Source organism: Penicillium alfredii (genome assembly GCF_028826965.1).
Source record: "Penicillium alfredii strain IBT 34128 chromosome Unknown utg000004l_segment0_segment0, whole genome shotgun sequence".
NCBI classification, from domain to species: domain Eukaryota; kingdom Fungi; phylum Ascomycota; class Eurotiomycetes; order Eurotiales; family Aspergillaceae; genus Penicillium; species Penicillium alfredii.
The window spans coordinates 4,599,187-4,622,206 of record NW_026622701.1 but is presented as its reverse complement, the minus strand read 5'-3'; the positions used below and the strand labels follow the sequence as shown (position 1 = coordinate 4,622,206).

Sequence of the window (23,020 nt, the reverse complement as noted above, 5' to 3'; positions counted from 1 at the left end):
TCAGGGCATGAAAACTATCTTTCTTCGCTACTATGACCTGTGTTCCCGGGTAAGGCGACAGCCAGCATTCCCGCGAAGAATGTGGGAATGAAGCTGTTTCACCGGTGGGGCCAATGATTGCTCCGAAGGGCAAGTGGAGGGATCTGGAGTAGCTAGTGGACTAGTAGACTAGTTGACTAGTCAGTACTTTAGTTGCCGCAGTAGGGCTAAAAAATAAAAATAAAAACAGCAGTTGAGACATGCCTCAAAACATGGCAAAAGAAAGGGGCAAAAAGAAAGAAAGAAAAAAAAAATTCCATCGAATCACGGGTTTTTGCCCCTGGAATAAGGCAGATTCCAAGGCTGCCACTCCCATGGGTACCTCAGGCTGTCAAGGCAGGGATGGAGTATGCGGGCATCAAAGCAATTCGCCTAACCACGACGGGCTTAGAGATGGGCTATTTTTGCCCTTTGACCATCTTCTCTCATTCGATCTCTCCTTTTTCTTTTCTCTCTTTTTTCCCCTGTCAATTTTTTTTTCTCTCTTCTTCTCTTTCCCTATCTCATCTCTTTCTCTCTGTCTTTCCTCTTCTTTTTTTATCGACATTTCATATCTCTCCCCCGCCACTTCTTCCCCCCAAAACAACACATTCGCTGTTCACTTTGACGCTTGAGCCCCGGTGGCTTGTCTCTTCATCCGATTTTGCCAGATCATCTCTTGTTTCACAGATACCCCTCTTCGCTTTTCTGTCTTTCCTCCCATCGCATTTCAATTTGAAGCTTTGTGATCTCTCTCTCTCATCACAGTCTTGAGTTGGCAACCATGGCCTACCAGGGCTCCGGCGCGCACTCGCCCAGCTACGATGATCATCATCGCGCTCAGGACCTTCCTGCCTCGCAAGTAAGTGGTGGATGGGCCTGACTGTTGCGACCAAACCACTGATCATATCCAGTATCGCGAGGATGAGGATGCGGCGCGCGGTTTGCTCTCCCATCAGCAAGGCCCGTTTGCGAGCCCCTTCGATGACCCCCACCCCCGGGGAGTTTCTCCCGTGCTGCCTGGTTCCGGCTACAGTTTGACCGAGACGTACGCATCGGATGTTGCGCCCGCATACCACGACCCTTACAATACTGGATCCCCCTATACCGGTCATGCGGACAGCCCCGCGGCTGCCTTTGGGGTCCCGAATCGTGTGGCATCGCCTTATGCCCGCAGCGAGACCTCATCCACCGAGGCATGGCGCCAACGCCAGGCCCCCGGTGGCAATTCTGGAGGAGGCAATCTCCGACGCTATGCTACCCGGAAAGTTAAGCTCGTGCAGGGCTCCGTGCTAAGTGTTGACTACCCCGTCCCAAGCGCCATTCAGAATGCAATTCAGGCCAAGTACCGCAATGATCTTGAAGGTGGAAGTGAAGAGTTCACGCATATGCGATGTAAGTCGGCCGGCGCACGTCGTACCAACTCTCACTGACCCCGTTGGTCTCCAGATACCGCTGCGACTTGTGATCCGAACGAGTTTACTCTCCACAATGGTTATAATCTGCGCCCAGCCATGTACAATCGCCACACCGAGCTGCTGATCGCTATCACCTACTACAACGAGGACAAGCAATTGACTGCGCGTACGTTGCATGGCGTCATGCAGAACATCCGCGACATCGTCAACCTGAAGAAGTCCGAGTTTTGGAACAAGGGTGGTCCCGCGTGGCAAAAAATTGTTGTCGCACTGGTGTTTGATGGCATTGATCCATGCGACAAAGATGTCCTGGATGTGTTGGCTACCATCGGTATCTACCAAGATGGGGTCATGAAGCGCGACGTGGACGGAAAGGAGACACTGGCCCATATCGTATGTCCATGGTCTCGGAGAAGAGAAGCACTGCCCAGAAGATCGCGGGATGAAATATCACTAACCATTCTGTATAGTTTGAATATACTACCCAACTGTCTGTCACGCCAAACCAGCAGCTCATTCGACCTACTGATGACGGGCCGAGCACCCTACCCCCGGTGCAGATGATGTTTTGCTTGAAGCAGAAAAACAGCAAGAAAATCAACTCCCATCGATGGCTCTTTAACGCTTTTGGTCGGATCCTCAACCCCGAGGTTTGTATTCTCTTGGACGCAGGAACCAAGCCGGGGTCGAAGTCTTTGCTCTATCTTTGGGAGGCCTTCTACAACGACAAGGATCTCGGTGGCGCATGCGGTGAAATCCATGCTATGTTAGGGAAGGGGTGGCGCAACTTGATCAACCCCTTAGTGGCCGCGCAGAATTTTGAGTACAAGATCAGTAATATCTTGGACAAGCCCCTCGAAAGTTCCTTTGGTTATGTTAGTGTCTTGCCGGGAGCCTTCTCTGCCTACCGATTCCGTGCGATTATGGGACGCCCGCTCGAACAATATTTTCACGGCGACCATACGCTGTCCAAGCAGCTTGGGAAAAAGGGTATTGAAGGAATGAACATTTTCAAAAAGAATATGTTCCTGGCCGAGGATCGCATTCTCTGCTTCGAGTTGGTGGCAAAGGCAGGCTCTAAATGGCACCTGTCGTATGTGAAAGCTTCCAAGGGAGAAACCGACGTGCCCGAGGGCGCTCCAGAGTTTATTTCCCAGCGTCGACGTTGGTTGAACGGTTCCTTCGCCGCCGGCATTTACTCGCTGATGCATTTCGGCCGCATGTATAAGAGTGGTCACAATCTGGTGCGCATGTTCTTCTTGCACATTCAGATGCTCTACAACATCTTCAACACCATTCTCACCTGGTTTTCTCTGGCATCTTACTGGCTGACGACGACTGTCATCATCGACCTGGTCGGTACCCCGAGCAAAAACAACAAGTACACTGCGTTCCCCTTCGGCGAGAAAGCCACACCGATTGTGAATACCATGGTCAAGTACATCTACTTGGGGTTTCTGCTCTTGCAGTTCATCCTGGCCCTTGGCAATCGGCCCAAGGGATCCAAGTTCTCTTACCTGGCTTCGTTCGTGGTCTTTGGCCTGATTCAACTCTACATCATTGTAGACTCGCTTTATCTGGTCATCCGTGCCTTCAGCGGCGGTGCCCCCATGGACTTTGTGACCGACAAGGGCCTCGGGGCTTTCCTCGGATCCTTCTTTGGGTCGACCGGTGCTGGTATCATCATTATCGCACTGGCGGCCACCTTCGGTCTCTACTTCGTGGCCTCGTTCATGTACGCAGATCCATGGCACATGTTCACCTCATTCCCGGCATACATGGTGGTGCAATCATCGTATATCAACATTCTCAATGTCTATGCCTTCAGCAACTGGCACGACGTGTCCTGGGGCACCAAGGGATCTGACAAAGCTGATGCACTGCCGTCTGCCAAGACAACCAAGGATGAGGGTAGCAAGGATGCTGTGATTGAGGAAATTGACAAGCCCCAGGCCGACATCGACAGTCAGTTTGAAACGACAGTCAAGCGTGCGCTGACCCCTTATGTTGCTCCGGTGGAACACGAGGAAAAGAGCTTAGAGGACTCGTACAAGAGCTTCCGTACTCGGCTTGTGACCTTCTGGATCTTTAGTAATGCTTTCCTGGCGGTGTGCATTACCAGTGAGAAGGTGGACAAGTTTGGTTTCACGGTATGTGTTTTGATCCTCTCTCGATGATTGCACTGACTGACTCTGGGTTATAGAATACGGCCACTGATCGGACTGCCCGGTTCTTCCAGGCCCTCCTGTGGTCTAATGCTGTTGTCGCATTGTTCCGGTTCATCGGAGCCTGTTGGTTTTTGGGCCGTACTGGCATCATGTGCTGCTTCGCACGCCGGTAGACCCTGCTGGGTGTATGGATGTGTTTCATGAACCACACTCTCCATGGCATATTGTTTTTCGCCTTATTCTTTTCTTGGTCGCGATTTGTATTCTACCTTAAGATGCCCACTCATTGTATTGTTTTCCTTTTTTTTGTCTTGTCTAATGTAAGCGTGTATTGTTGAGACAACCGAAGTACCATGATTTTTTTTTCTTTTCCTTTTCTGAACTAGTGATGCAATGGTACCTGCATTTAGCAAGCCATGATTGAATCCGATATTTTAATATACCTGGTGGACCTGCAGGGCTGTGATGTTCAGTAGTCAGCGAGTGGCACTGCGGAGGTTTTCAGGCCGTTCAGGCCGTTCGGCGAAACCGATTGCTGATCCGAGACCCCGCAGGTTCCTTCTCTTGCCTCATCACTTCTCCATTTACTCTCCAAATACCCCCTCTGCTTTCTTGCCTTGATATTGCTTCTTTTTTTGTGGGTTGGATTATTTCTCTGTCCATTCCCATCGGCGACACGCTTGACCACCGCGGCATCACTTAAATCCGTCTTCAAGCCACCAGGTGGGGTGGTGTCTCCTAGCCACGATGTTGAAGATATGGTCGATGGTTAGCTGCCCTTTCCTGGAGATCCCTCGGAAGGTTCATGCGACTGATACACTGTGAAGAAACAACAGCAGCAGCAGGCGGAAAATGCCGAGAGCGCAGCAGGCAAGAAGAAGAAGAAGGTCACGGCTGCGCAGCTACGGGTGCAACGAGGTATGTCCATGACCATGGTTTTTCCGATATTTCTCTCGGGATGGCATCGCTCACTGCCCCGACTTTCCTCTAGATCTCCAAGAGCTCACCCTCGGGAGCACCATGAAAATGTCATTTCCCAACCCCGACGATATTCTCAACTTTACCCTGACCATTGAACCGGACGAGGGCATGTACAAGGGTGGTATCTTTAACTTCAGCTTCTCCGTCAACCAGAACTTCCCCCACGATCCGCCGAAGGTGAAGTGTACGCAGAAGATTTACCACCCCAATATCGATCTGGAGGGCAATGTCTGCCTGAACATCCTGCGCGAGGACTGGAAGCCGGTGTTGAACTTGAACGCGGTCATTGTGGGCATGCAGGTTGGTTCATCTTCCACATATCTTTTGATGGTTCTCACTGACCCGTCCGATCAATTAGTTCCTCTTTCTCGAGCCAAATGCATCCGATCCTCTTAATAAAGAGGCTGCAGACGATCTCCGTACCAACCGTGACGCTTTCAAACGGAATGTGCGCTCCTCCATGGCCGGCGGGTCCGTCCGAGGAAATGCCTTCGAGCGAGTACTCAAATAGAACCGACACTAGTCTTCCCGAAGGGCCCTTTTGCAGGAAAGCACGGGAATCACAGAACCCGTTCGAGTGAAAGTGGAATTACTTGGTCTATCACTCTACACTTGATGGAATGAAGACTGTGACTTACACGGGGATCATGCGGGTGTTCAGCGTACATATATCTGGCGTAATTAGCGGTTGAATACAATAGACTCCACAGCTGGGACAAAGAGCGCATCGGGTAGGGCCTTCAGAGCTGGCGGTGGATGCTTCTGTATGGGTACTGGCAGAGTGCCACGGAGAGATCGGTCTGGTGATTGAGAGGCCACTCTATTCCAATAAAAACAAACTCAAGAAACACAGATTGGTTGACGACGGGCGTATATGTACAATCGATTTCCAAAACCAATCACCCACACTCGCGCACGACCCGTCGAGTCAACCTAACCCCGGGGAAAGGCGATCGACCTGACCAACTTTCCAGATTGACAAAGAAGAAAAGGGAAGGCCGACGGGCAGAAGAAAGAGGTTCGAGAGAAGGCGAATCAGCATCGACCGATTTATGCCCGCTGGGCGGCGCGCTCCTGCTCCAGACGAGAGTAGTAGGCGTCACGCTCACGAACGCGGGGGAGGTGGTATCCTGTGGGAAAATGTACTGGTCAGACCCTAGAGTCTCCAAGCCAAACTGAGGAAGGCGACGAAGCCAGAAGCTACTTACCGTACCACCAGAGGTAGCCGAAGGTGGTGCCGAAACCTAATTGAAAAGGGCGTGGGTCAGAAAATGTAATCTTGTTATTTCCCTTTCTTTCCAAAACACCAAGTGCTTCCTCCATGGGGTTGTATTCCAATCCATTGTTGGCGAGAGACCCGCGACATTCCGCTCTCATGTTCATCGTCCCACCTCGGAACCACGTCACAAACTCACCAAAGGCAGTGCTCAGGTCCAAGACCAGGCCCCGGCGAAGCATCTGTCAAGAAGCGCAGCAAGTTAGTGAGGGGTTGCGCGACTCCCAACAAAACCCGACCCGGCCGCTGGGGGTTGGCCGGGTTCAGGGAAGGGAGGCACTTACGCCAGTGATAGGAGGAAGAGCGGCGGGCATTGTGCCGGATAAATAGCGTCAATCAAAACCCAAAAAGACACTGCAGTGGGATTTGGCACAGAAGAGAATCCTGCCTCGAACGTTTGGGGGGTTGGAGAGAGGAGAGGGTAGAGGGAGGTGGATGGGACGACGTTGAAGCTTTCGGGCGGACTAAGCGAGTGACCGGATTGGTCCGACACCGACCACCATGTATACAACGCCTAAGTAATTGTAGAGAAACTACCAATTCCCAGAGAGATCTAGGGATTTATTCAGCAGTCTATTTCATCTTTGACTTTCCTCTTCGCTTGCTTTTGATTTGAAGCGTGGTCTATTCAGGGAAAACAAAAGGAACCAGTTTCTGCCTGAGGTACTAATACCACGTGACCTGCTTTGTCCATCCCCAGCGCCTCCGAAGTCGTGTCTGCCAGTCCATTGACGTCCCAGAGTTAGAACGGCGGCCATGGCATCCGGCTTTCCGGGAAAGCGTCCTTCTGCGTCCCTTGATTACCCTCATAGCAAACGACCAACGCGCCCCTACCATCGTCACCATCGCCTGCAGGACCCGGTGATTCTCCCGGCGTCCGAACCTGCGGTACAGGATGATGCCAACATCGACCATCTGATGAATCGCTCAATCGGGCAGCTATTACAACACTCTGGATTTCACCATGCGGAGCCAGTGGCACTGTCGAGCTTACGCGGGGCGACCGAGGAGTGTATGCGCACATGAAAAACACACCGACACCACGGCGAGATAGCTGATTCGTGATTTCTCTAGACCTACTTCGCCTGTCCACCTACGTCCGCCAGTCGATGCTGTCCTCGCGTCGTATCCAGCCGATCCCCCAAGATTTCGAGTACGCTCTGAAGCGTTGCCGCCTGAGCACCGATGACCTTCGCTCCTGCCTCGAGTCTTTCCCCCATCCGGCACCGGTACCGACTCTACCACCCTCCCCGCCCCCGGATGATGACGCCTTACGCAAACTCCCCTTCTTGAAATCTCTGAGCGGCGAAGAGGAACGCGTCAATCGCCCCTACATCCCGAAACATTTCCCCAGCTTCCCGAGTAAGCACACCTATTCGGCCACGGCCGTCTTCACGGAACGAGACAGTGACCCCCGCAAGATCCGCGAGCGCGCCGCAGAAGATGGGCGACACGGCGAGGAAGCTTTGCGGAAATTGGCTAGTGCCGCGTTCCGTGACAACCAGACGGCCTCGGCGGGCCGGGATAAGAAGCTTTGGGGTCGGAGAATGGAGAGCATGGAAAGCATGTTTGAGAAGACGGCCAAGGGGCTGGCTAAGAAGCTCCAAAAAGATCCTCTCGCCACCGGCGCTCCCGCGAGCACCGCCATGGAGATCGACTCGGGGCCACTCGCCGAAATGGATACCAAGGGTCGGTCTAAGGTGTCATTGAACCTCGAGCTGGGCCCAATTGTGAACTGTGAGCGAGACTTATGGCGACGGGCGACGACGATGAGCGATGAGCGAGCCGAGAAGCACTCCAAGCCCCCTGCGAGCACCGAGCCGATCGATCGCGGAATGCGCACTTGACTGGGCAATGATACGGCGTTGGTGGGATTCTCTTTGTCTTCTTCTGGGTCGGGGCGCTAGTGTGTATTTCTAGGAGCATGAGTGAAAAGATACCCCTTGGTGGCATAAGGATCATGGATTTCCAATTCTCAACCGTACATAATTCGATGAACGCCGCCCAATGCAAATGCTTGTTGTGACCACGCCCTATCCAAGCCCACGTAGACGACGCGATGCCCGACTCCATCATTGTGTAGTATCAGATGCTCGCTTTTGGTTTTCCTCAGCTTGTCGGAGTGGCTCCCACGACGTTGTTTCGACCGTCAATCCACCAGCACAGCTGCATTTGTTGATCAGTATCTATTGTCTCTACCATCGGGGGTTTCACGCACCGCCGGAACAATCGCACTATCGGCTTGCACACCACCACGCCCGGCTGAGGAATTCCTTCTTGCGGGGGGTTGCAGGAATACTGGGTCATCTCGAGCAGTGGACACTCTTTCAGGTCGACGGGAGGGCCTTTGCGACGTTTCTCTTGAAAATTGCGGCGCACGGTGTTGACATGGTCGGGAAGGGTATCGGCGGAGAAGACAGGGACGAGAGGCGCCATGATGGAATCGGACTATATCCGAATGCTCGGCGACAAGGGCAAATCCACGGGGGAATTTCGTGTAGCGTGGAGAGGTGCGGGTGGAGTGGGAGACGATGGAGCTCCCGGAATCCCGTTTTCTCTCCGACATTCGCCCATTGCACACCGCGGACTCTACACTTGTCCCCCCCCCCCCCTCCGCTCCCTTCATTCAAGTAATGCGTTACCCATGAAGCTACCGGTCACTCTCTGCAATGGCCGCCGATTTGGGCGCGACATCGCTGGCTGATGTGCACCAAGAGGAACTCGATCAAGTGTGTGAAATAAAATTATCCGCATATGTAGATCGTGTTTTTGAAGGACTGATCATGGTAGACTCTCCAGGAGTTGGCGACTCTCGTTCCCGCTGGTACGAATTACAATTCACGGTCATTGGGCGTGCCTGTTCTCGATGCATTGCTGGATGTGTTTACGCTGAAACCGAGAGTGCCATCGCATGCGCAGAGTGATGTCCAACATCAATCTCGACCGCCGTCGGATCTTATCCCTTTGCGCGAGCAGCAGAACTCTGAAGATGAAGAAATGCTCAGAAACGACATGGGCGGTGGAAATGACGGGCTGGAAGAACCACAGGTACCCTCTACCGTCCTAGATTCGTCCGGTGTTTTGCTAGCGGGCCCCAGCCCCAGGATCCAGAGACCCAGTCCTGTCGTAGAGGTCTCGAGCAGCCTCTCTGCTTCTGGAAAGTCCCAGCTACTGTACTATTTGACTGCTCTGGCCGTCTTGCCGCATTCATGTGGCGAAATCCCCGTGGGCGGCCGGGACGCAGCCGTGGTTTTCGTCGACACCGATGGCCGGTTCAATGCAGACCGCTTGCGAATGGTAGGACGTGGCATCGTTCAATCCCGTCAGGGACGTCGTGCAAGAAGAGAGGTCTCTGAAGACGACCTCGAAACAGTACTGGCGTCTTCTCTGCAGCACGTTCACGTCCTCCGCCCGCAGTCGTCATCGGCTCTCCTGGCGACGCTACGCAGTTTAGATGCGTACCTCTTTGACCTCCCGCGACACCGCTCTGCATCTCGCCCCCTGCATATGATTGCCATCGACAGTGCAACCGCTTTCTTTTGGCAAGACCGATTGCGGGATGAGGTCGCCCGTGCCGAGGACATTGGACGATCTCGAGACGAGATTGAGCGCGAACGAGAGCAAAAACAGAGCTTCTATTTGTCAGATCTATATACTGATGTCGCAAGGGAGCTCAAACGACTTCAAGGTCAGCTCGGCTGTGCGGTTGTATACACCGCGACAGTTTCGAGCGGCCGTTCTGTCATCAACAACGACCCCTCAGCTGCAGCTGATCCATCTCAGTTCGCACCCCAAACCTTTTCTCTTCGACCTACCCTCCCTGCGCCGTGGGGCACCTTTCCATTGTTACGTCTCATTGTCCACCGGGACTCGGTCCGCATGTTTCCACCCACCATGAGTGCGCAGGATGCCCGGAACGACGCTCCTCTTCGGCAAAGCGTTGTCCGCCAGGGAAAATTCTCTGCCTGGGTCAACGCATGGGGACGGGACCAGTGGCCCCGTCGTGTGGTGGATGGCATTCAGGCGAGTAGTGGCGGAGTGTTTTCATTCTATGTACGAGAGTCTGGAGTTGAGATACCTGATGAATAAAATATATTTACTTTACTGCACACCTTGTTATATGAAAAATTATCCAAACAGCTTTCCGATGGCTTCCACTGTCGTGTTGCCACCGCTGAATACAACCGCAACGTCCCAGCCCTTCTCGCCGCCGTCTTGCTCGACTCGGCGTCGGAAATCCTCGTCGAAGAGACAGACGGCCAGCCCAACCACTGCACTCGGCTCGACAACCACCTTCATGCGTTCCAGTACTAGCCGCATAGCCGCCTTGATTTGCTCCTCGCTCACAGCGAACACCCCTTCCACCTTTTCCTTGTTCGAAATCACCTCCCAATTCAGCAAACCCACGGGGGTACGCAGCCCATCCGCGATGGTCAAGGTCGTGACTGCCTCCACGCGCTGCCCGGCCTGCAGTCCGCGCCGGCAGTCATCTGCCCCCTCGAAGCTGGGCTCTGCGCCAAACACTCGAGTTTGAGGCTTATCCGAGAAATACGTCGCCACCCCAGCGTTGAGCCCACCTCCACCGACGGGGGTGATGACTGCATCGAGGGTCTTGGACTCGACTCGCTCTGCATACTGTGCTTCTAGCTCCAGCGCCGTCGTCCCTTGCCCGCAAATGATATTGAAGTGGTCATATGGCGGCACCAGTATGGCATTCGTCTTTTCTTGGACCTCGGCCACAACAGCCTCTCGTTCCACGCTTGTCGATCCACTGAAAATCACTTCGGCGCCGTACGAGCGCGTGCCGGCGATCTTAGATGACGTGCTGATGCGCGGCATCACGATATAGGCGGGGACGTGTAGAGTCGAAGCGGCCAGGGCAAGAGCTTGCGCATGGTTTCCTGTTCAACAAGAACGAGCAGAGGAGTCAGTCAAATTCCAATAGGAAGTGGCCTATTTACGTTGGCCGAACAGTACCTGAGCTGTGCGTGATCACCCCGCGCTGTTTCACCTCGTCCTCCCCGCGCTCCTCTAACAGACGCAGCAACGCATGGAAAGCGCCGCGCACTTTGAAAGCGCCAATTCGCTGGAGGTTTTCGCACTTGAAAAACAGTCGGAACTGCGGGTGTGCTGGGGTCTGGCCCTCAAAGGGAGTCCCAACTAGCGCCTCGGGCGACTGCGGGGTTGACGCGATAGTGTCGAGGGTTTGGCAGGTCAGTAATGGCGTACGATGCACATGGGGCTTGATCAAGCCGTAGGCGGCTTGGATCGCAGCAGGAGTAAGCGACTGCGCTGCAACGGCGTGAGAAGTCATGGTGGCAGGAGTTGGAGAAGAGAAACTGAGACTCCACTACCCCGGGTGGTTTTCTCCACCGGCATATTCACGTCAGCAAAGGACTTCTCTAGGGCTATTTCTGCGATTGATATTCTCTAGTCTTAACTTGCACTTGAAGAGCCTTATGAGAGTTTAATGGCTTAATATATTCAAATACCCGAATTCCAAGACAGTTCATAGTACATCATAACTTTTGGTCAAATCCCCCCACCTCCACCCCCCAACGGGTATCACGATATTATTTATTTCTGGTTCTCAGGGCGCAGGGAACTGTTGCTGGGTCAGCCAGAATCCTTGAAAAAGAAAATGGGAAGAGAGGAAGAAACATACCGAACGGCCTTGCCGGCGCGCCAGATCTCCAGGTCGCGGATGTCCTGCATCTCCTTCTCGTACTTCTCGCGGTAGTCTTTCTGCGAGTTGTAGTCGAGTGATCGCTGGGTCTCAGTGCCGTCGCGCACGCTATTGTAGAGCTCGTTGAACAGGGGCTTCAGGTTGTCACGGAAGCGGCTGGACCAGTCAATGGCACCGCGGCGAGCGGTGGTCGAGCAAGCCGCGTACATCCAGTCCATGCCGTTGGCACCGATCAGGGGGTACAGGGACTGGGTGGCTTCCTCAACGGTCTCGTTGAAGGCCTCCGAGGGGCTGTGGCCGCGCTCACGCAGAACCTCGTACTGAGCGAGGAACATACCGTGGATACCACCCATCAGGCAGCCACGCTCGCCGTACAGGTCGGAGTAGACCTCCTTCTCGAAGGTGGTCTCGTAGAGGTAGCCGGAGCCGACAGCGACACCCATGGCGATGGCCTTCTCCTTAGCCTGGCCAGTGACGTCCTGGTAGACAGCGACCGAAGAGTTGATACCACGACCCTCACGGAAGAGGGTACGGACAGTGCGGCCGGAACCCTTGGGGGCAACAAGGATCACGTCAACGTCCTTAGGGACGTCGACCTTGGTGAGGTCCTTGAACACGGGCGAGAAACCGTGAGAGAAGTAGAGGGTCTTGCCCTTGGTGATGAGGGGCTTGATTGAGGGCCAAGTCTCACTTTGGGCGGCATCGGAGAGCAGATTCATGATGACGGAGCCCTTCTCGATGGCGGTGTTGACATCGAACAGGTTCTTGCCGGGGACCCAGCCATCCTGGATGGCCTCCTTCCACGAAGCGCCGTCCTTCCGCACACCAACAATGACATTGAGGCCCTGGTCACGCAGGTTCAGACCCTGGCCGTGACCCTGGGAGCCGTAGCCGATGAGGGCGAGGGTGTCGTTCTTGAAGAACTCCTGGAGCTTCTCACGGGGCCAGTCCTCACGCTCGTAGACATCTTCCTTGGTGCCCGCGAAGTCGATGGTCTTGATACCACGGGTGGGAGTCACCACGGACACTCGAGGGGCGGCGGCGGCAGCGGCCAGAGCCGGCCGGGGGAGGGCAGCCGTAACGACCGAGCGGGGAGCGGCCACACGGGCCAGACGGAGGGCACGGGGAAGTCCACGGGAAGCCATTGTGGATGAAAAGAATTGGAGGGGAAAAGGGACAGAGTGGAGAGGTGAATGGATGTAGGAAAGAAAAGAAAGGTGAGGAATTTGGAGGTTTTAAATGCCGCAATTATTGGGCGAAACTCTGAATGTCGAGCCCCCACACGTGATCCCGGAGAGTGGCTGCTGCTCCCCGGCCGACACCGGTTGCATGCTGATTGGTGAGCGATGTGAGTCAGCGATTCGTTCATGGACCGAGTGGCCGTTTCCATCACAACCAAAGCCAAAGATCGACAAGACACTTCGATGGCCGAGGCATTGTGTAGTTGATCCTGGGGCATTTTACCCGGGCCAATGCACTTTGCTAGACCAATTGAGCTCTTGCAATGCTTCACCATAACCCAATTGAGTTGCTCAAAAAGCCAGCCTCCGATTACCTGGGGGGCTTTGCCGCAATCGATCCATGTGCCGGCTTCAACCAGTTCAGAGGTACGGCTCAAATCGCAGCAATATCTTGGTATATACTTGAGAAAGTTTCGCCACTGTAAATACCCTCATCTCGCTCCCCAAACATCGACAATATCACTGCATCTTTTTTGTCCTGGTCGGAAGTACAACTTTTATGCCTGAGGTGTCAACCACCGCCCCCAAGGCTTTCTGCCCCACGAAACACACTTCGACGCATCCCAAAGACCCTGGATTCTCTGCTAATTGCTGCAAACCCCTCCATATCATGTCCATACGATGAGTCTCTTCTCATTCGGTGATCTGCCCACCATCCAGACCCGCAAGGCGCTACTGCTGCTCGATTTCCAAAATGACTTTGTCCGTCCTTCCGGTGCCCTCCATGTCCCCAACACCCCGGACATTCTCGATACACTCCCCCAGCTTGCGGCCGCCTTTCGCCATGCCGGAGATGTTGTCTGGGTGCGATCGCAGTATGAATCACCGCAGTCGATTATCGACTGGGACTTTGGGGACCGCGTTGTCTTAGATAAAGAGCCGCCGCGGCCGAAGACTGTACCGTCGTCGACGGACGTGATTGAAGCGGCGTCGGATCGCGATTCTCCAGAACCGGTCGACGAGGAAGCCTTTCTGTCTGCGGACCCCTCTCCATGCTGTGGAGCGCAGTCAACCGGATTCCAGTTCCCCGCACCCATCTTGGCCGCCATCAATGCCGAGCAGGACACTGTGCTGGATAAGACAGGATACTCGGCACTGGAGTCGGATGGCCTAGTGCTATCGTTTCGAACTCGTTTCGTGACTGAATTGTACCTGTGCGGCTCTCTGTCTAATGTATCTGTGTACGCTACCGCTTTGGATGCCGTCCGAAATGGTTTCTCAGTGACCCTCATCGAGGATTGCCTGGGGTTTCGCGATTTCCAACGTCACCAAGAAGCTATGCGTCGGATGGCAGACATATTGGGGGCGACTGGTATCACGGCCCAGGAACTGACGCAGGAACTGGACTGGGATGAGACAGACGCGATTGCCCGCCGAGGTGCGCCGCCGCCCAAGCGGTCGGCCACTCCAGCTGGTATTGAAAGTGTGATGGATGAGCTTGGGGTTCAAGGTAACGAGGAGTCCATACCAGGGGAAACCTCGCCTGATGGAGAGGAGCCCAGCCTAATGGGGCTCGCAAATCGCTCGAGGGTCCAGCATGTCGCGGCCGCGCAGTCGCGGGTCCCCATAGAATCGAAGAAGATACGTGCTCGTGTACGTCGCCCAAGACGTCGGGAACCCACGCCAGACCCTAGGGCAGGGAGCCACGCGGACGCCTCCGAGAATGTCCCACCCACTCGTCCCACCGAGAGTCCTGGGGCTGTCGCGAGTGCCCGCAACTCCGATGGTTCAATTGGGGAGGGTGACTCGCGTATTGTGCATGATGTCAATTTACCAGTAGACGTCTTTGAACGTATTCGATCCGAGGTTGCCTGGCAGAAGATGTACCACCTGTCGGGCCAGGTTCCTCGGCTAGTCGCCGTCCAGGTTCGGTCTGAGTCCGATGGTACGATTCCCATCTATCGCCATCCGGCGGACGAGTCCCCACCGCCGAGGCCACTTACGCCGGTCGTGAACGAAGTGCGCGTCACTGTGGAGCGCATTTTGGGTCACCCATTGAACCATGTCCTCGTCCAGCGATACCGTGACGGGCAAGATCGCATTTCTGAGCATTCTGATAAAACGCTTGATATTGTGCGGGGATCATCCATTTGCAATGTTAGTTTGGGTGCCCAGCGTGTTATGGTGCTTCGTACCAAGACCTCTGCATCTGAATCCGGGGAGGGAACGGAGCCTGGACGAACCACACAGCGCGTCCCGCTCCCGCACCGGTCGCTATTTATTCTCGGCCAGAAAACGAACATGCGATGGCTGCACGGCATTCGGGCTGATAAACGGCCCGAATCGGCCAAATCAGAAGAGGAGCAGGCGTATGGAGGCGAGCGGATCTCTCTCACGTTTCGACACATCGGCACTTATATTGACCCGACGGCCAACACTATTTGGGGACAAGGAGCCGTGGGTAAGACCGCGGACAAGGCCCGCACGGTCATCCACGGAGATACTGGCGAGACGGAACAGCTCATCCATGCATTTGGACAGGAAAACCGCGCCACTGAATTTGATTGGGATGTGGTGTATGGAGGTGGATTCGACGTGGTGAATTTTGTCTCTACGACAGCCGCACGGCTAGTACTCAGCGGCGATCCTGTGGCAGATCTTCGAGTGCGCCTTTGTCTCGGGGAGAACGGCCTTCGGTACGATCTGGTGGCCGATAATAAGATGGCAAACTCGGAAGACGGCCGTCTTTCGAAATGGCCATCCTATGCAGAGCCAGAAGGAACGGTGGTAACCGGCGATCTGGCCATCCTGAAGCATCTGGCAGATCGCAAACCCTCCCGGCCAGGCGTGGACGTTTTGTGGGGGGGCAATCATCTGCTCCAGATTGACGACCTGCTAGCGCGTTGGCGTGATCACCATCCACCTGAGTCTGAATCAAAGACTGTCCACAGGTTTGAATCTGGGTTAGATGACTGGGAACAGGCCCTGGAAGGACAGCATTATCTCGGCGGAAGTGTGCTGAGTGTTGATGACTGTTCACTCTGGCCTGTGTTGCGGGAGATGGTGCAGACTCAGGGTGCATTCGATGCTCGATTTGCCAACCTGACACAATACTACCATCGAGTTGAGAAACGGGGAATTGTTCGGACCATTCTGGACGAATAAAGGTTCTAGTATATGTGTGATAGATGCTGAACATACTATGATATGTCGTTACGAATCTCATTGACGGCCACGAAGCCAAAATCTGCTCAAAGTGTGATATTTTTGATCTGTGCCGCTCTATCGCCTGGTCACTACTCCCATGTTTCTCCTCCACAGGCAACTTCCCGGGAACTCGGAAGTGCTCAGAGGGCTCTTCAGGGCCACACCACCGCAGACCACCGCTTTGAAAAAATGCCCGGGCCACGACGCGGGCACCTTCGGGGCTGGTGTGCGTGATCCAGCGAGAAATTCGCATCCATGGTGTCCGCACCCAGCGACTCGAAGATGTCGGCTACGTAGGTTCCATGATCGACTTAGGCGACGCCCACCGCCTCGGCTGCCAGTTTCGCGTATTCAACAAATCGCGACGGAGAATAGAAGGTCCCCGTCTCCCAGGGGTTGTTAGGGGTCTGGCTGGATATCAACACATGTGCGCCTTGGCTCCTCAACAGCTTGGCCGTGTTCTTCAAATATGCCGGAAATGTCAGCACCCGTCTCAGTCTGTCCGTCGTAGGTTGTTGTGCACATCTCGTCTCCCGTGCCCGAGCAGTCCGTGCGGCCATTATGCGTCGACAATGACCTGCCGTCGTTGTGGCCGAACTCGATGATCACCCAGTTTCCGGCTCGTACTTCCGCCGCAATGGCATCGAACCGCCCTTCGCGCGTAAATGACCGCGCGCTGCATCCACCCACGGCCTTGTTGGATACATCCAGCGTCGTATAGGGTGCGACATAGTCACCCCAGCCTGAGAGTCTGAGAGTCTCAGTACGATTCTATCTCGGGGTCGAGGAGAGTGTACCTGTAGTGATGGGCCCTGTTTCAACGCTGGCCATCGTCGAGTCGCTGGCAAGATAGATGGTTGTTCCCAGTGCACTAGGAATAACCCCAAAGGATAATAGCAGTTTGGATCTCATAGCAGTCAGATAGTGTTGTGGTTTCAGTGTGATCGATTCGAGGCAATTATTGCCGTTGGTCAGATTCATCAACCATATATATGTATGGCACTGTCTTGGTTCCAGGATTGACGTGGATACGTGGAAAAAGTCCACCCGAATATTGAAGCCCGAATGACGGTGCCACCTGGGTCTCATCTACTTGGCGGAATAGACAGAGACAGGGATGCGCAAAATAAAATCAAAACAAGACTGTCGGATTACGGAGAAACAACCGGTGTTTCCAATTTGTGAAGGATGTTGCAGAGCTTTGTTTGGTGGAATACACGATTGAACGCGAGTGATGGCCTCACCGAGAGATATATCTCGGCTACTCGATGATGGCAGAAATAATATTATCCGTATTTTCACTGTTGAATTGCTTTCCACCTATCCAACCCGGGTTTGTAGTGGTAGAATATTTGACCGAGTACCCTTGCACCTTAAAACCAGAGAGAGCCGACGCGGACCAGCCGCCTCGCTACAGCTTCTCGAAGGTCGGGGTGCGCTTCTGCAATCCAGACATCAGTGCAGCCGACATATCCTGCGTCTGAAGAGCCGCGCTGTTCCACACGGTGGTGTAGCGCAGCCCATCCTGCACGGAGTGATCGCGCGACCAGTTCAGAATCTCCTTGGTGCCCTGCACCGCCACGGGACTCTTGGTGGCCATGTACGCTGCCAGTTCCAGAGCTGCGACGATGGTGGCCTCACGGGTGTCGTAGACAGCGTTGACAAAGCCGACGCGCAGCGCCTCGTCGGCCCCAAACTCGCGTGCCGTTAGGGCCACCTCCTTCACCCAACCATAGTGCCCAACCACCTTCGGTAGCCGGCTCAAGGTACCAACATCTGCCGCGATCCCGATGTCCACCTCTTTGACCGCGAAACGGACATTCCGTGCACATACCCGCACGTCTGCCGCAGTGGACAGATCGATGGCGAGCCCCAGTGAAAATCCGTGCATGGCCACCACAACGGGCTTTTCACAGCGCTCCACGGCACTAATACAATCCTGGAATGAGGCGATATGGCGGCGCAGATGAGCTGCTTTCCGGGCGGGGTCGGTAGCTGCATCCCCCGACAGCAGGCCCTGTGACGCTGCCTTGACGTCCAACCCCGTCGTGAATGCCCGGTCACCTGCGCCACTGAGCACGATGGCGCGGGCCGACGAATCCGTGGAGAGTTGTGTAAAAATCTGGCTCAACTCGAGCCACATGCTGCGATAATGTTAACCACAGACTCGCGTAGGTGGCGGGGAACTTACGCCTCGAAGAAAGCGTTCATCTTATCTGGCCGGTTGATCTCCACATGGGCCACATGCTGATGCTCAGGCGGAAACCGCACGGTGAAGTGTTGGAACGCGTAGTATGCCATGGTTGTCGATGAGTTGAGGACACTGGCGGATGGGGGAATAAAAGGACATGTGTGAGCGGACCTCGGCACGATCTCTGGGCAGCCGCCCAAGGTGTAATCCTGCGACCATTTTATTTCATTAGATTTGGATTCTTATATATATATCATTCTGGAATATTATGTTTTCTGCGAATTAGCTGGAGGTTCTGACTTTCATATTTCGCGTTATATTCACGATTATACGGGGGTTAAGGGAGTCTGAGGGGCTTGTCCAGACTGATGCCTTTCATATGCCTCGGCTGTAGATAAGCGATAAGAAACTATGACACTACTGAGGACGATCAGATTTACAAGAGGACTGTAGATATTATGGCTTGAGTGCCATCAGGATTAATTTGTGTTGCAGCTAGAAATACATGTCAATTTGAAGAAATCCCCGAGTCCATCTTCCTCGTGGCAATGCGATTATGTGTAAGACAATGAGAAAAAGAGCAAGAACAATCGTGGCTCATGTGCGGACGTCGAGTCGAGTGGTTTACTCGATGGTGATCTTCTTGCTAACTGCGGCGGTGGTCTTAGGCACCAGGACCGACAGGATGCCATTCTTCAGGCTGGCCTTGACCGCGTCCTGGTCGACGCGAGCCGGGAAGGAGAAGGTGCGCTGGAACTCGCCGACCGAGCGCTCGCTGGCCCAGAAATGGTGTGCGGGCTGGGCGTCCTTGGCCTTCTGGTCGAGGTTGGCTTCGTCACCCTCGGGAGAAGCCTCGGGCGAAGTGTGGTACTCGCGCTCGGTGCGGCCCTTCACGACCAGGGTCTGAGGGTCGGAGAACTCGATGTCGATGTCCTTCTGCGCGATGCCAGGCAGCTCGCCGTCGAGGTGGTAGGCATCATCGCTCTCACGGACATCGAAGCGAGGCGAGAACGAACGGACCGGCGCGCTGCGGCTGGAACGGTGGACATCGTAGTCGTCCAGAAGACGGAAGAGAGGGGCGAAGTCGCCAGAGGTCGGGAAGTTGGCACGGAAGAGAGACATGATGAATGGGTGGTTCAGAGAGATGTAAGAGTAATTTTGGATGATGGACTTTGGTTAAAGTATCCAGAGAGAAGAGCTTGAGAACTTGTCAAGAGTGGTTGATTGATGAAAAGAGAAGATAGGATACGGTCACTTGAAGGTTCTTAAATAGATGGGAAGGCTGCAGGCACGAGCTGACAGGAAACTGCCAGAACCTGCTAGGCACCTCATTTCTGGCAGTGTTTGGCAGTTCCACGACGTTACGCGGAGTTGCTGGATGTCGCCGGCGCCTTCCACCAGGCTGTGGAAGCTTCTCCACGCTTCTATGGTCACGTGATACATACTGTGGAGGGATCGACATGTCAAGTTTGGCTCAAGTTAGGAGTCCATAGAGAATCTACGGATAGTGGAAGAGGCCAGAGAGCTTGTGATGGAACTTGGAACCTCCTCCATCCCCACAAAATGCGCGGCGAGGCTGCACTGTCTCTACCCCGAATCCCGGGAACTTCACGGGAATCTCCTATCCTGCTCCAAGCCTCATTTTCTGACAGGACCAGTCACCTATAATCGAACTGGGATACGGGAATCATGATGGAATAGTCGCAGATGACTCAGGGGAGGAGTGACATTCGGTCAATGGTTCGTCAGTACTGCCAATGTGACAACCAGTTCGGAGTGCGGGTTTTGTCGACTCCGAAGGGTCGGATGCTCGATGAATGGAGGTGAGTGCGAAAGGCATCGATTGATGATGGCAGATGGATGTTTTCTATTCAGACTCGGATTCCTCCAGCTGCATGATCTTCTCGTCGAGATCCTGTTTGAATGCTTGTGTGAGTGGTTGTGGGATGCGCCATCAATGGAGACGCATACCTGGTCCAGACGGGCTTTTAGGTTCTGCAGCTGACTCTCCTTGATGACCAGATGATTCTCATCATCCAGGTCCTCCACAATGTAGTCGTGGCGCTCTTCATCGTACTTGAGGATCATCGATTTAATCGAGGGGTCACACTCGATAAGAAGGCCTGAAAGCAGCAGGTTAGTTAGTACGGGTTGATTGTGCGGGGAGGCCGAAAGGTCTACCTCGGACTGCGCGGGGCATGATGGACAGATAATCTCCAACTCCACGCCGTGAAGTGGTGGATGTGGGAAGAGGAAGACGGGAACGACGTCGCTGCCAAGACACCAAGGCACCAAGGCACTGATTTGCCTATTGTGGTACTCATCTAGCCTCGACTGCCTTGCACCGTGGGGTCATCTAGAGTCGGGAGATTCATAGTATCGATATAGATAGATTTGAAATACTAAGGTTGAATTATATTTACAGACCTTGCTTTATCGATGAGCGGCATCTGAGGGAGAATGGTATATCGATCCCCGCCATTTCCGTGGGCCATTTCTATAGATGGCAGAACATGGATTTACTGATTTACTCTCCTCGGTCATGTTTTCTTTTTATTTGGAGCAAAATACTCGCAGCAGCTGGATACCATAATTCAAGCTCATCTTTGAGATCACCAGAGAATCAACATATGTAACCGACCGGCGTCCACAACGGCCCCGGCTTATCGCGCGATTAGAAATGCACATCGCCCCTCTCACCCTCGCTCTCTCACCCTCTCTGCAATGGGCCCTTCCCCCTTGGCTTCATTCAGCTCAATTATATTCTCAAGATGACAGAGAGTCCAGCGGCAATGTCTGAAAACACGCCGCTCGTTGCGTCAATCAAGAATGGCTCGGAATCGTCCGTCAGCCTTCCCCGAGGATGGCCATCATAGTTCTCATGGGTCTTTTGATCCTAATCCAATGTGAGAATCAAGAACCTAGGGATTTCATCCACTGAGAGCATCAGGTTCCTATGCTAATCGTCTCGGCAGCGACCAACATGTCGATGATGACTACAGCTCAATCGGACATCGCGGCCGATCTCGATGCCTTTGCAGAGGCGACCTGGTTCACGGCTGCATTTATGGTAACGTGAAAAAAAAAGAGGAATATACCCGAAAAATTGATCGAAAATCTCATACTTCACAGATTGCCATGTCTAGTATCACACCTTTAGCGGGACGACTGTCCCAGATCTTTACCCCCCGTCTGTATGTGATCTTCTCGAGTGCTCTACTGGCAATAGGTCTTTTCATCACCGCGGCTGCACCAAGCCTGGCGGTCTTTCTTCTTGGACGCGTTGTGGCCGGCAGCGGCAGCGGTGGGTTGATGAGTACGTCGATCATTCTGGCCCTGACTTTGGCCAGCCAGAAGCGGCGAGGGCTGTGTCTGGGGTTGATCAGTTTGGGATACACCACGGGCCTCGCCTCGGGTGCCGTTCTCGCTGGATTGCTGACGCCAATATTGGGATGGGTGCGTTGCAAGCCTTCCATGGCGAAGACCCTATCTACTGACTTGGTTCACTTGAATCCATAAGCGTTTCATCTTTTGGATCCAAGCTCCGCTCTCTCTTTTGTTAGGACCTCTTCTCTTTCTAGCAATCCCCAGCCTACCGAAGAGCAACATCGACATCGACCACAGAGAGACATTATATGGCTCTTTATCCCGCAGTCTTGCACGAGTGGATTATGCAGGCGCCGCTGCACTGGTAAGACTCGATTCCTGTGCCATGATCATGAACACTGACCCCCGAGGGTAGACCATCTCGGTCGTTCTTCTGCTTTTCAGTTTGGCATCGCCCACCGTGACTGCCGGGCCTATTGTATTGTCTCTGCTCTGCTTCGCAGGGTTTCTCGTGATCGAGTCCCGCTGGACGGCTGAGCCCGTCATTCCCGTGGGACTGTTGCGGACGCGCAGTGTCCTACTGACCTGCCTCGCCGGTCTTGGTCTGATGATGGCCCGGTGGGCTGTTTTGTTCTACTCGCCTGTCTATGCCATGGCAGTCCGGGGATGGTCACCGGCGTCGGCCGGGCTGATATTGGTTCCAACTAATGCCGGCTTTGGTCTCGGGGGCGTGCTGGTGGGATGGCTTCACATTCGCAAGGCCCGGAGCTATTATGGGTCAGTTAGTCGGTGTTGGAACCAGGGAGTTCTGGGTTGACCCTTGAATCATAGGTTTTGTCTCCTTTTCTTTCTCCTTTTCGTCCTTGCTGTCCTCACCCTCTCGCTGCTTTCGACGCCCCAATCCCCGACGGCCGCGTACTTGCTCGCTCTGTTCTTGAACGGACTCTTCGCCGGTGCAGTGATCAATTATACGTTGTCTCATCTGCTGTATCTCACCAGCCCATCGATGCAGTATATTGTGAGCGCACTGGTCGCCATGTCTCGGGGATTCGCAGCGAGTTTTGGGTCCGCGGTTGGCGGGGGTCTTTTCACCCGCATTCTCAAGGCATCGCTGGAAACGGGTTTTGCGACACATGGGGTGCCGTCGCCCGAGCTGGTGCGCCAATTGCTCGGTAGCCCCGCGATGGTCCGCGGGCTGCCCGAGCCCGAGCGGCTCATCGCCATGCAAAGCTACGAACGAGCCATCCGGATCCTCTTTCTCGCGGGCAGCGTTCTCGCACTGGTCGCCGCGGTGGTTCAGGCTGGAACCGGGTGGACCCCCGTGGAAAACCCGGGCAATGAGGGCGAGGACAGTGGGCAAGTCACTTGAACTTGACTTGTAGGTGATGAGTTGGGTTCAGGCGATTCCGACGCATGGAATCATACCTCGTTCTCATGAATCTCGGCCATTCTGTTAATGCCTCACACTAGGGAAGGGGAAAAAAAGTACAGAGATTAAAATTGACTCAGATTGTGAGCCATGGCTCTATCGAGAAGGTCAGGCGTGTCCCACAACGCCCCGCAGAAT

General features: G+C 54.2%; 14 protein-coding genes across 14 annotated transcripts; 6 read left to right on the top strand and 8 right to left on the bottom strand.

The window, feature by feature from the left end:
* Window positions 1-802: 802 nt before the first annotated feature.
* chsG (chitin synthase class III) lies at window positions 803-3,777 on the top strand (the record flags this gene model as incomplete). The annotated part of the gene is made up of 5 exons (XM_056654018.1): window positions 803-880; window positions 933-1,413; window positions 1,468-1,829; window positions 1,907-3,586; window positions 3,640-3,777. 5 exons carry the CDS (start codon window positions 803-805, stop codon window positions 3,775-3,777), a joined length of 2,739 nt encoding a protein of 912 aa, XP_056515085.1.
* Window positions 3,778-4,351: 574 nt separating this feature from the next.
* Window positions 4,352-5,096, top strand: NUU61_003435 (NEDD8-conjugating protein UBC12; the record flags this gene model as incomplete). The annotated part of the gene is made up of 4 exons (XM_056654017.1): window positions 4,352-4,372; window positions 4,432-4,522; window positions 4,596-4,885; window positions 4,944-5,096. 4 exons carry the CDS (start codon window positions 4,352-4,354, stop codon window positions 5,094-5,096), a joined length of 555 nt encoding a protein of 184 aa, XP_056515084.1.
* A 539-nt stretch (window positions 5,097-5,635) lies between these two features.
* On the bottom strand, window positions 5,636-6,175 carry NUU61_003434 (cytochrome c oxidase subunit VIIa; the record flags this gene model as incomplete). The annotated part of the gene is made up of 4 exons (XM_056654016.1): window positions 5,636-5,715; window positions 5,794-5,829; window positions 5,893-6,043; window positions 6,146-6,175. The coding sequence occupies 4 exons, from the start codon at window positions 6,173-6,175 to the stop codon at window positions 5,636-5,638; spliced, it is 297 nt and encodes a 98-aa protein (XP_056515083.1).
* A 442-nt stretch (window positions 6,176-6,617) lies between these two features.
* Window positions 6,618-7,708, top strand: NUU61_003433 (TBP-associated factor 8 family protein; the record flags this gene model as incomplete). Its single annotated transcript, XM_056654015.1, has 2 exons — window positions 6,618-6,873; window positions 6,936-7,708. 2 exons carry the CDS (start codon window positions 6,618-6,620, stop codon window positions 7,706-7,708), a joined length of 1,029 nt encoding a protein of 342 aa, XP_056515082.1.
* Window positions 7,709-7,933: 225 nt separating this feature from the next.
* Window positions 7,934-8,297, bottom strand: NUU61_003432 (uncharacterized protein; the record flags this gene model as incomplete). The annotated part of the gene is made up of 2 exons (XM_056654014.1): window positions 7,934-8,027; window positions 8,080-8,297. 2 exons carry the CDS (start codon window positions 8,295-8,297, stop codon window positions 7,934-7,936), a joined length of 312 nt encoding a protein of 103 aa, XP_056515081.1.
* Window positions 8,298-8,530: 233 nt separating this feature from the next.
* On the top strand, window positions 8,531-9,950 carry NUU61_003431 (putative Rad51 family DNA repair protein; the record flags this gene model as incomplete). Its single annotated transcript, XM_056654013.1, has 2 exons — window positions 8,531-8,590; window positions 8,652-9,950. 2 exons carry the CDS (start codon window positions 8,531-8,533, stop codon window positions 9,948-9,950), a joined length of 1,359 nt encoding a protein of 452 aa, XP_056515080.1.
* A 39-nt stretch (window positions 9,951-9,989) lies between these two features.
* On the bottom strand, window positions 9,990-11,175 carry NUU61_003430 (threonine/serine dehydratase; the record flags this gene model as incomplete). Its single annotated transcript, XM_056654012.1, has 2 exons — window positions 9,990-10,762; window positions 10,839-11,175. The coding sequence occupies 2 exons, from the start codon at window positions 11,173-11,175 to the stop codon at window positions 9,990-9,992; spliced, it is 1,110 nt and encodes a 369-aa protein (XP_056515079.1).
* A 263-nt stretch (window positions 11,176-11,438) lies between these two features.
* On the bottom strand, window positions 11,439-12,692 carry NUU61_003429 (Ketol-acid reductoisomerase; the record flags this gene model as incomplete). Its single annotated transcript, XM_056654011.1, has 2 exons — window positions 11,439-11,466; window positions 11,527-12,692. 2 exons carry the CDS (start codon window positions 12,690-12,692, stop codon window positions 11,439-11,441), a joined length of 1,194 nt encoding a protein of 397 aa, XP_056515078.1.
* Window positions 12,693-13,409: 717 nt separating this feature from the next.
* On the top strand, window positions 13,410-15,893 carry NUU61_003428 (isochorismatase family protein family; the record flags this gene model as incomplete). Its single annotated transcript, XM_056654010.1, has 1 exon — window positions 13,410-15,893. The coding sequence occupies one exon, from the start codon at window positions 13,410-13,412 to the stop codon at window positions 15,891-15,893; it is 2,484 nt and encodes an 827-aa protein (XP_056515077.1).
* Window positions 15,894-16,246: 353 nt separating this feature from the next.
* NUU61_003427 (rhamnogalacturonan acetylesterase RgaE) lies at window positions 16,247-16,766 on the bottom strand (the record flags this gene model as incomplete). Its single annotated transcript, XM_056654009.1, has 3 exons — window positions 16,247-16,342; window positions 16,383-16,678; window positions 16,733-16,766. The coding sequence occupies 3 exons, from the start codon at window positions 16,764-16,766 to the stop codon at window positions 16,247-16,249; spliced, it is 426 nt and encodes a 141-aa protein (XP_056515076.1).
* A 580-nt stretch (window positions 16,767-17,346) lies between these two features.
* On the bottom strand, window positions 17,347-18,236 carry NUU61_003426 (enoyl-CoA hydratase/isomerase family protein; the record flags this gene model as incomplete). Its single annotated transcript, XM_056654008.1, has 2 exons — window positions 17,347-18,079; window positions 18,127-18,236. The coding sequence occupies 2 exons, from the start codon at window positions 18,234-18,236 to the stop codon at window positions 17,347-17,349; spliced, it is 843 nt and encodes a 280-aa protein (XP_056515075.1).
* Window positions 18,237-18,750: 514 nt separating this feature from the next.
* On the bottom strand, window positions 18,751-19,248 carry NUU61_003425 (Hsp20/alpha crystallin family protein; the record flags this gene model as incomplete). Its single annotated transcript, XM_056654007.1, has 1 exon — window positions 18,751-19,248. The coding sequence occupies one exon, from the start codon at window positions 19,246-19,248 to the stop codon at window positions 18,751-18,753; it is 498 nt and encodes a 165-aa protein (XP_056515074.1).
* Window positions 19,249-19,993: 745 nt separating this feature from the next.
* tfb5 (TFIIH complex subunit TFB5) lies at window positions 19,994-20,326 on the bottom strand (the record flags this gene model as incomplete). Its single annotated transcript, XM_056654006.1, has 3 exons — window positions 19,994-20,041; window positions 20,098-20,249; window positions 20,308-20,326. 3 exons carry the CDS (start codon window positions 20,324-20,326, stop codon window positions 19,994-19,996), a joined length of 219 nt encoding a protein of 72 aa, XP_056515073.1.
* Window positions 20,327-20,989: 663 nt separating this feature from the next.
* NUU61_003423 (putative MFS multidrug transporter) lies at window positions 20,990-22,822 on the top strand (the record flags this gene model as incomplete). Its single annotated transcript, XM_056654005.1, has 6 exons — window positions 20,990-21,032; window positions 21,102-21,196; window positions 21,259-21,582; window positions 21,647-21,817; window positions 21,869-22,230; window positions 22,285-22,822. 6 exons carry the CDS (start codon window positions 20,990-20,992, stop codon window positions 22,820-22,822), a joined length of 1,533 nt encoding a protein of 510 aa, XP_056515072.1.
* Between the last annotated feature and the right edge of the window lie 198 nt (window positions 22,823-23,020).